The 11,261-nt window shown below is 27.6% G+C and overlaps 1 protein-coding gene across 3 annotated transcripts; it reads left to right on the top strand.

Annotated features, from left to right (window-relative positions):
• Positions 1–488: 488 nt before the first annotated feature.
• On the top strand, positions 489–10,888 carry LOC111716922 (myelin P2 protein). 3 transcript variants are annotated; one of them, XM_023492431.1, is made up of 9 exons: positions 489–576; positions 817–877; positions 1,631–1,716; positions 2,464–2,507; positions 3,396–3,424; positions 8,735–8,813; positions 9,201–9,271; positions 9,382–9,409; positions 10,800–10,888. In XM_023492431.1, the coding sequence occupies exons 1-9, from the start codon at positions 499–501 to the stop codon at positions 10,858–10,860; spliced, it is 537 nt and encodes a 178-aa protein (XP_023348199.1). In that variant the 5' UTR covers positions 489–498; the 3' UTR covers positions 10,861–10,888. The 3 variants fall into 3 exon arrangements, with proteins under 3 accessions (XP_023348199.1, XP_023348200.1, XP_023348201.1); XM_023492432.1 differs by lacking the exon at positions 10,800–10,888 and adding an exon at positions 9,501–9,972; XM_023492433.1 differs by lacking the exons at positions 489–576; positions 817–877 and adding an exon at positions 956–985.
• Positions 10,889–11,261: the final 373 nt, after the last annotated feature.

The raw sequence follows: 11,261 nt of genomic DNA, 5'->3' as shown, positions 1-11,261 counted from the left end.
CTCATGTCTGTTTAATGATTATTTAAAAATTAACATATTACTTACTGACACTACTAACAATAATTTTCTAATCTCTTTATCTTTGAAACCTTTGATAATACTATGAATTCTTTTACCACAAATTTGTAATAGCTTTAAGTAATAGCATTAATTCACACATAAATATTTGAATCTTACTAAAACTTGTAGGCCTAAAAGCGTGCTTAACACCAGCTTTCTAAGTCCTTTCATTGCCTATTTTTCTTTGCCAAACTAATTCTCTGCTTTTACCCTCTTCCAATTTTTGGTTTTTTTGAAAACCCTGGACACAAGAAAGATGACTGCCTAAATTTTCCAAAGAAATTTTGAAAAGCTTCTAAAATATTCGCAATTGTTTTACACACTGTACCTGGTTAAAACTGTTTTATCATTTTTTAAGATATTATTTCTAAAAATGTATGATTTATTGTGTTTTTCACAACCTTTTGTAAAAACCTTTTTTCAGCTTAAATATATAGAATGCCTGGCCTTAAGAATGTTCTAGAACACCAAGAGAGTGAATTCACTCTGCTCGGCACCCCTGACAATTATAAACAGGTTTAAGTAAAGAGTTTTGAGAAAAAAAAACGAAAAACAAACAGCAGTTCTTCCTTTGCTTTAGAACCAATGCCTATCCCTATTTATAATCTGTTAATCTGCTTCTTATACCATTAAAAGAACTATTATACTGTATATTTGCATAGAAATAAATTATTCTATATGATATAAAATATATTTTAAGCTGTTGTGTGCCCCTAATATAAGATATTTAATTCATTATTTATATTTATCTATTAGATTCTTGGAACATGGGAGTTAGAATCTTCAGAAAATTTTGTTGAATTTATGGGAGCTCTAGGTAATTTCAATTTAGTTGAATTTTTTGAAGCTGTAGCAAAATACGATTTTGTTGAGTTTATTGAAACTTTAGGTAAATACAATTTAGCTGAGTTTATGGGAGCTCTAGGTAAATAAAATTTAGTTCAATTTATGGGAGTTTTAGATAAATACAATTTAGTTGAATTTATGGGAGCGGTAAGTACAATTTAGCTGAATTTATGGGAACTTTAGGTAAATACAATTTAGCTGAATTTATGGGAGCTTTAGGTAAATACAATTTTGTTGAATTTATGGGAGCGGTAAGTACAATTTAGTCAAATTTATGGGAACTCTAGGTAAATACAATTTAGTTGAATTTATGGGAACTTTAGGTAAAAATACAATTTAGTTGAATTTATGGGAAATTTAGGTAAATACAATTTAGTTGAATTGATCGGAGCTTTATGTAAATACAATTTAGTTGAATTTATTGGAGCTGTAGTTAAATACAATTTAGTTGAATTTATGGGAGCTTTATGAAAAACAATTTAGCTGAATTTATGGGAACTTTAGGTAAATACAATTTAGTTTTTTAAACTGGTGGTAGTTCACAGTAACATCTCTCAATTATCTATAAATTCTGTCACAGATTAGTTACATAAAAATATTTAAACTTTTGAATTTTTGAATTTTTACTTTTACTAAACAAAAACACGGTTAAACCTTAATAGCCTAATAAGTGGAATCTTAAATCAACATTTCAAATATTTTAACCCTGAATAATATTTTGCAGGAGTTTCTTCCTTTATGTTGATGGGTGAGGATGTTATGAAACCAATTATTGTTTTTTCATTTGTGAACCAGCTCAACCAATTCAAGGTAAACCAGTTTAACTAGCTCAACTAATTCAAGGTAAACCAGCTTAACTAGCTCAAGCAATTCAAGATACAACAGCTTAACCAATTCAAGGTAAACAAGTTCAACTAGATCAAGGTAAACCAGTTCAACCAGTTCAAGTTAAACCAGCTTACCTAGCTCAATTCCAGATCAAGGTAAACCACCTTAATCAGTTCAAGCTAGGGTTTGAAGCAAAAAGGAAAAATCTGTTTGTTAAGAAAAATTGTTGACAAAAAAATGCGAAAATTTCGATAAAATATAATTCAACATTTATTAAAGTATATATAGGAAGAGAAATTATTAATGTGAAATAATAAAACTTCAAATATTGAGCTATCAAAGCAGAGAATTCCACAATTTTTTTAGCATAGTTAATTGTTGCAGCTTTAACACTTATTGTTTTTCAAGGAATTATTTTTTCCCAAAAATATTGAAACAAAATTTTAGCAATTTCGCGAAAAGAAAACCCGCTCAGCCACTTCCAGTTCAACCAGTTCTAGGTAAACCAGTTCAACCAGTTTAAAATATAACAGCTCAACCAGTTACAACTTATTTATTTACTTTGAGAGTTTAGAAAATTACCAAAAGTAAGTATCTTTCAGAAAATCAATACTGCAGAAAACATTATAGATATTTTTTATTTATGATTTATCTAAGCAGAAACATTTTTTAAATCACAATAGATAATAGTTTTCGATGTTAAAATAGTTCTCTTTATTAAATCTGTAGATTGAGACCTCCACAGCATTGAAGAAATGTGAACTTGTTTTCAGGTAGGATCACAGAACAGAGATTAGAATAGAAAGGAATTAATTAATACCTTGGTAGGAATTTTGCCAGTCACTTTGATTTCTCTTTGGGTTGGATAGATTTAAAGTAATATTTGAAAAAATAACCCTTAATTTTCATGCAATGTTTCAGGCTTAAATTATTCAAAATTTGATTTTCTGTTTAGCTTAAATGTTTTTCAGCACAATTTTATACATAAATTGCTTGTCTGTCGACATGTCTCTGTCTGGGCGTCTGTTTGTTCGTATCCAAAAAACATCAAAAAGGCAGAAAGAAAGATCAAAATTTTAAAAACTAGCCTCGAATGAAATTCGATTTTCATTAAATTTTGAAAATTCATGACTTTTTTTAAATCCACAAAATTTTTTTGTTTTTGTTTTTTGAATGCAAATAAAGAGAAAATGCTCAATTAAAATAGAAGAATTGACTTTAAAAAAATGCTTTTCTGTCAATGAAAAATCTGCTCTTTTTATGAAATGTTCTGTCTATAAAATGTCTTATCTGTACAACGTCCTATCTATGCTTTTGTATCTATAAAATGTCCATCTGTGAAATGTATCACTTTTTATAAATAAATTTCTAAGTTTAATCAATTCTTGAAGCAGTACATTTTATAGCGTAATTATTCCATAGAAAAGTACATAAGTCTGATTATAATCTTTGTAAAAAGACAGTAAACAACTAATTTTCTTTAGGTTGCAAAGATTGCATGCTTTAAGACTTCAATATAGTTTTTAATGAAGAATAACTAGAATAAAGAATCTTTCTAACCCTATATGGTGGAGGGGGAGGGGGTGATTAATTTCTCACCATAGCCCTTTCTTTTTGAGTTTCTTTTTATGGTTAAACACAATCTAAAATTTCAATTTTAGTCTTGGAGAACCCTTTGTTGAGATTACAGGTAACATTTTACATTCTAGTTATTTTTTTTTTTATATAATTCTAGTTTTTCTATATAATTCAATTTTTTTCTATATATTTCTACTTTTTTCTATATAATTCTTTTTTTTCTATATAATTCTAGTTTTTTCTATAAAATTCTAGTTTTTTTCTATATGATTCAATTTTTTTCTATATAATTCTAGTTTTCATTACATAATTCTAGTTTTTTTTCTAAATAATTCAAGTTTTTTCTATATAATTCTAGTTTTTTTATATCTCATGGTAATACCTTGCAGTGATAACTCTAATTTAAAGATCCAAAATTTATTCTCAAAATTAAAAAGTGCACATTTTGGATATCAAGATATAAAATGTTTGTTTAAGATGTACAATACAAGAAAAGGAAGTGTGATAAATATCTTAACTTATTAAGAACAGTTCATTAAAAACAATTAGTCCTTTATAACTATAATGGTTAGGGAACTAGGGTGGTTTTTTAAAAGTTAAACTATGTTGGAAAAATGTTGATAAATATTTATTTGTAATTTTGACACATATAAACATGTGACACATACGTTATTAGTATTACAGCCATATTTAAGGGCTTTTCAATATATAAATAATATATTTTCGATATTTTATACCGACCAGGGTTTAGGAGAAGGACTAAATACAGTGTACAGTGTACAGTGTACAGTTTATATACAGGGTGAGTAAAAAGTGTGATTTGCGGCGTCTGGTGCAAAATTGTACCTTTTTTTGTGCAACTCTCCTGTATGGTGTCTTTTCAATATTTTTTGAAAATTTTTAATTTTTTTTGGTACTCCAATGGTCCAAAAGAAAATCCACGAATTTTTTTTTTCTCTCAAAATCAAAAGTTCAGCAAAGCAAAAATGTGCATTCATACTATTTCTCTCTAAATCTAAAATTTTATTAAGATTGAATCACAGAATCACACAAAATTGGCAAAATTGTAATAAGAAAATTCACAATTTTCAGTTCTGAGCTAATTTTTATGGAATAGTTATTTAAATTCTCTAGTTCCTATCTTCTTAGCATATTCTAAAGTAAAAAATGTACGCTGTTCAGTTGAAACCTTGAGAACCATTGAAAAACCATTTAATCCTTAAAAAATATACCAGAACTGAAAATGGCAAATTTTCTTATTATAATGTTGCAAATTTTCTGAGATTCTGTGATTCAATATTTTTAAAATTTTAGATTTCGATAGAAACAATTTATTTTCACATTTTTGTTTTTCTGAATTTTTTTTGTGCCATTGAAGTACTAAAATAAATACTAATTTTCAAAAAATATTAAAAAAACACCATACAGAAGATTTGCACAAAAAAGTTACACTTTTGCACTAGGCACCGCAAATCACACTTTTTTTGACTCATCCTGTACGTACAGTGTACATACATGTGCATAGTATTTATACTGTACGCCTAGGGATATTAACATTATCACTTTTTTAAAACGATCAAATTTCATTATGAAAACGAAACAAAAATGAAAACGAAACTATTGTTATTTTAAATGGTCTTTTTCAAAACGATTGTGTTAAAAATGATCTTTTTTCAAAATGATCCTTTTTATAAAGCTCATTGCTTCCTTAATGATCATTAATGAAGTTCCTTGGTTAACAAAAAAGTTGATATTTTCTTAAAAACGAAGGTTCTGTGTTAACCACCATTATTGAAACAAAGAGTTTTATAAAAACGATTGTTTTGAAAAATGATCGTTTTTATAAATGATCGTTTTGAAAAATGATCGTTTTTAAAAACAAACCTTAAAAACAAATACTTTAAGAACAAACTTTATATAAATTAATAGTTTTTGAAAACGATCGTTTTCGTTTTTTAATATTTTGTTGTAGTTTTCAAAACAAAACAATGGTTTTTCAAAAAACTGAAGATGTTAACATCCCTAGGCTGAAGGTCATATGTATTAATATCATTGAGCAGTTTTAAAAAAGAATTTCAAAAAGTTTTAGCTCCCCCACAACTTTTTACCTTCATATAACTCGACATCCAATAAAGTTGCATTTAATTTTTTTTTTGAAAAACAATTGTTTTTTTAACAATTGTATTTATTTTCTGAAAGTTTTTAAACACAATCAAAAAATAAAACAAAAAACGATTTTAAACGATCATTTTTAAAAACGATTAACAACCCCATGTAATAAAAATGTCAACGTTTTGATTTTTCTAGATTTTAGCTTTCGTTACGATAGTGTTCATCAAAAGTATTAACGTTTGAAACGTTATGTTGCACATAATGAAATTTATAACATAGAGTAATGTTACGTAATGAATTTTCTGCACTTGAATATATTATACAACGTTAAGCTTTAGTAAATGTTAGTGAAAAAACAGAAAGCTCTGTTACGCTTTTGCATTTCCCGCTTTAAAAGCTTTCCCAACGTTGCGTTAAAGCTTATGTAATAAAACCACAATTTTTTAATGTTCCACTTTCATGCAAGGTAAATATTTTCAGAGACCTTACGTTACATTTTCACTTGGTTTAAGATCTAAAAGATGACAAATGGTTTGCTTTAAGAAAACATCATTGGGGCATAGTTCTGTACGTTACAATTCATTTCAGTGCAAAGAATATTTTTTGTTAACGTTACGTTTTATCTTAACTTTTCCAATATAAACTCTTTCAATTATGTTTAGAAATTTTACTAAAATGCACCTTTTCTTATGTTACGATTTATCAAAACGTTATAGTGAAAACTTTTTTGGTACAACTGACAATCAAAACTGTTTATTTGTTTCGATTTTAAGAAAGATATGAAAAAATGTTCTATACATTGCATTGTATTGAAATGTTCAAGCCTTAATATTTCTAACAATATACACTTCTCAAAGTGTGTCTTTAAGGGGCTACAGGCGTAATTTCAAGTGACCTTCCATTTTTGGAGTGGCATGTCCAGTAGGGTTAGTCAATATTGGAATAGAGCCAACCGCCCACTGGAAGTCGCTGCGTTTTCATCGTAAGGTCACAAAAAAAATTTATTTTTTATTTTCATGTTTTACATTATTTTCTTGGAAATTCAATGCTAAATTAAAATCTGAAAAGCGTTTTTAAAAATTGAAAATTGAGTGAGTCAGAGCTAAAAAACTAATCAAAAACATTAATAAGTTTAAATCTGAATTCAGCATGAAATTTCCAAAAAAATGATGTATCATATTTATTTTTTGAAATATTTTTTTAGATCTTGGGGCGATTTCTCCAATTTGTCAATTCGCAACCCTATGGACGATTTTGAAATTTTTTTTATTGCAATATTTTTATTAATTTAAAATGCAGCGACCTCAGGTGGGTGGCTGGCTGAGTTCTAAAAAAAGTCACAAATCAATCACCCTTAATGTCCAGTATACATTTACAAGCTAGGAAAACACAAGCTTAAAAAATAGACATGTTTTGGAACACTTCATAAAATGAGTTAAAATTCGGCAAGGCAAACCACTTTTGTATGTGGAACAGTAGTTCTAAATTATTTTAGATTAGTTTAGGGTTAATTTTTTCTTTTTTTTTACTCAATGCAGAATTCATAGTTTAAAATATCTAAGGTCTACAACATTGGGTAGCAAAGATATAGGAATTAGAAATATAAGTTTGTGAACAACTCAATTCATTTCTTATCTAACAGAATTCATAGCTTGAAATATCAAAAGTCTACAACACCAGCTTGCAAAGATGTAGAAATTAGAAAATTATAATTTGTGGCGAATTTTTAGTTTTTAGTTATTTTGTGTTTTTTTTTTATGTTACTTACAAAGTGATTAAAAATGCGGCATTAGCTTTAGTTTACAAACCACAAGGGAAATGTTTTCAGAGTTCATGTTTGGGGTTAAAAAATATAAAATTTAGTAAGACAAGTGCTAAATTTTTTTCTAACACAAACAACGGGAAATAAAATTATTTTACTTTTTTTCGTTTTAAAAAGAAATCAAGTAAAAAATCATTTTTTTCTATTCTAAAGTTTCATAAAAATCTATTGATGAATAAAACATAAAACGCATTTTCCATTTGATAAAATATTGTTGCATTTTAGTAAGTATCTACATATCTAAATATTTCAACCTAAAACATGAACCACGTCAACTGAAGTTTGATTTTAAGTGGTAAAATAAACATGAAACCCAGCAATTGTGTTTGTTCATAGACCCGTTCCACTTAATAATTTGATTTTTTTGCAATTAGTAAATCATTTGCATTATTACAGAAAATGCATATGTAAAATGTCTTAATGTCGTCTTCTTTTTCCAGAGTATTAGTGGGTTTCATCAAACATTGGTAAATCAAAAACTTTCAATGTCCAAGAAACATTATAAGATTTTATTTTTTTTCAAATTTACTTATCCCTATATCTGTCCAACCCGATGGTTTAAACCTTGTATATTTCAATATTAATGGTCTACGACATCGGGTTGCAAAGATATATTACATGAAAATTAGAGATTTTGGCATAAACTCATTTTCTTTAAACTTGAAATGAAAAACCATAAGTCTTTGCTTTTATAATCATTAGAATTATTGTTACACTTTTGAAATTAAAACTCAGCCCTCATAGTCTAACGTTTCATGAACAACATTTTCATCAGACATATATCTAATGTTAGACTAATCAATTTAGTATTCAGAGAAAAGTTATATGGTGTTTTGATTTACAGAATTACATTTTTTAAATGTTATACGTTACATTATTGAAATTTTACTCTGTAAAAAAGCTTTCGTTTTCTGATTATTAAAATAATAACCCATTTCTGCAACGTTGAATTTTTCATTATACTATAAGGGAAAACGTTTTAAAACAGTAATGCATTTATCAGTTATACAAGGTTACACTTTTTATAAGTTGAACTTCGAAATAGAAATCCTTTCCTTACGATATTCAATCAAATCACAATTAATTTTTCAAACGTTAGACTTTCAAGCTCCCCATGGAAACAAATCATTTCTTTACGTTATTGTCAAAAAGTTGTAGATATTAGAAAAATAACGATACATTTCCACAAAACCCTAAGGTTGGGGATATGTTCCTCTAACGTTAATGTTTAACTTTAAGGTTAGGTATGAGCTCCTATGACGTTAACGTTTAATGTTCACGTTATATAGAATATATACAAACGTTACACATTATTGTAAAGTAATGTACAAAAACGTACATTTTACGTTACGTTACACTATTGTTGACATCTCTACCATGTACACCTAAATGTATAAATTGTATCAAGTGTAGTGCAGTTGTACAGTGTACATTGTACATTGTACAACATTTGTACAGTGTACACCTAAAAATATAAACTGCATCCAGGGGATGGAAGGAGAACTAACAGCACTGTACAGCTTGAAGGAAACATTATGACTCATGTACAGAATGGAGAATTGGCCCGGTAAGTTTGCTTAATAGATTTCAACACGAGGAAAAGATTTACTTTACATTTTGTAAAGTTCTTCTTGAAACATTTTCATTGCTTATTCCAGGAAACATTTTCTCTTCATACAGTACAGTACAGTACATTAATATTAGTATTGTTAAGGGGGAAGAAAAGTACCACTATTAATATTATGATTGTTAATTGGGGAGAAAAGAACAAATATTAATATTATTATTGTTAAGGGGGAAGAAAAGTACAACAATTAATATTATGATTGTTAATTGGGGAGAAAAGTACATTTATTAATATTATTATTGTTTAGGAGGAAGAAAAGTACAACAATTAATAGTATAATTGTTAAGTGGGGAGAAAAGTACAACTATTATTATTATTATTGTTAAGGGGGGAAAAAAGTACAACAATTGTTCGTATTTTCAAAGAGAGCAGCCTAGAAACAGAATGCACTATCACAGGTAAACCTTTGTATCCAAAAAAAAAATTTAAGTTTGTTAAGCAACTATTAATTTCTTTTATTCATAGAATGCAGGTTATAATGATAATTTCTTAAAAAATAATGTTTTAGGTCCAGGAGAGAAAATTTCATGTAAAAGGTAACACAATCTTAACAGTGGTTAAATAGATTTTACAAAGGTTTAATTTGTTTTCAACAATTTTAACATTGCTTTTAAACTCAAATCGTAGGGAATGGGGCATGTCGAGTATATCAAATAATGAAGACGACTTTCTATTTCAATTTTAATTTGTATCAAGTTGTTTAACAGCATGGATAGTGGATAAACCTCAAATTGGAGGGATAATTAGGTATTGTCATATTTTATTGATGAACATTTTATAAATAGGACATTTTATAATATATTGGATATATTGGAAAAAGACATTTCAAAGATTGATTATGTTATAGAAAAAAAATCTTAGACAGAACAATTAATTAAGAAATTTAAACAAGAAATATTAAAAAAGAGATTTCAAAAAAAGGAAATTTCGACAACTAAGAACAATTCTTATAGTTAATTATCTGTGGTAGGCGATATATCAACAAATGAAGACGACTTTCTACTTCAATTTTAATTTATATCAAATTGTTAAACAGCATAGATATTGGATACACATAAACATAGAAGTAAAGAGAATCTGTCGATTAAAAAGCCTCTCTTTGATTACTTGTTAATTTGTAATTAGAAAAAAGCTTGTAAAATAAACTAAAATAAATAATCGCTTACCACTGTATTATAAACTGTTATTTTTATATATGAAAACTGATTTCTGTCTGTGATAACCTATCTATATAATGTTAACTCTATGGAATATCCTATCTATGTGAAATGAAGAGATTAAGCTTTGCATGCCAGGTTAATGATTATCCAATTTAAAAGTTCCCAGCTCTAAGCAAACAATATATATATATATATATTAAAACACTATAAGATATATTGTATATTCTGATATGTTCCTATCCTATTCCACTAATCTGATTATACCAAGCTCTTTTATCAATATTCTTCGTCTCTTTCATCTCTTAGGAAAACTTTCTTGTTTATTGTGTTAAAGTAGCATTCTTTAAAGAGATTACCTATTTCAAAATACTCATAATATACAAAGGAACTTTTAGCAAATAATTTCACTGTGTTTTTGGAAAATGATGTAGAAGCCTGGATGTTTACAAGTCCCAAACAAAGCTCAAACCCAATGAGAATTAAGTTCATTAGAATCTGTCATGAAGTAAACATAAATGTATACTTTCTACTTTTCAGTGCAAAAAGTGTACTTTGTACTGTGCATTGCAGTAAAGTGTACTTTTACTGTGCAGTCTAGTACAGTATAATTTGTATTTTGCAATGTAATTTGTACTATTTTGCAGTGCAGTACAGTGCAATGTATACATTGCTGTACAGTACTGTATAATGTGTTCTGTGCAGTGCAGAATAGTATAATTTGTACTGTGCAGTGCGGTACATACTTACAGTGTACTGTTTATTTCAGGGTGTACAAGAGAATACAGGATGATTATGCTCTTCAAGATCTATCTCTTTGTCCTATTTAAAAGATTATTAATAAAAATCTCAGTAAAATATTGTTCATTTATTTCCTATGAAAGGAGAATAATATCTATTTGTGTCATTGTAATGGGTATTAATAAGTGCAAAAAAGTTTTTGCCGGGATTTTTATTTTGATCAAAAACAAACCAGAAAAATTTAACCATCTATGTCTGAACTTAATATTTTTCAAAATATTTTTTTGAAACTTTCAATTTATCTTAGAAATGTTCCCTGAGGAACAGAAATATTTTTATTTTTTCATACAATGCATAGTTTTAGAGATAGTGACGGTCGATATCGAACGCTTTGTCAACACAGGATCTTAAAATGGCCAAAATCGACCGCTCCGGAACAAAGCAAAGTTAGTAGATTTTACTATTAAAAGTAAATATATCTATAGTTAAA

Source organism: Eurytemora carolleeae, unplaced genomic scaffold (assembly GCF_000591075.1).
Source record: "Eurytemora carolleeae unplaced genomic scaffold, Eaff_2.0 scaffold2278, whole genome shotgun sequence".
In the NCBI taxonomy this organism is placed as follows: Eukaryota; Metazoa; Arthropoda; class Copepoda; order Calanoida; family Temoridae; genus Eurytemora; species Eurytemora carolleeae.
This window is presented reverse-complemented; position numbering and strand designations above follow the sequence as displayed.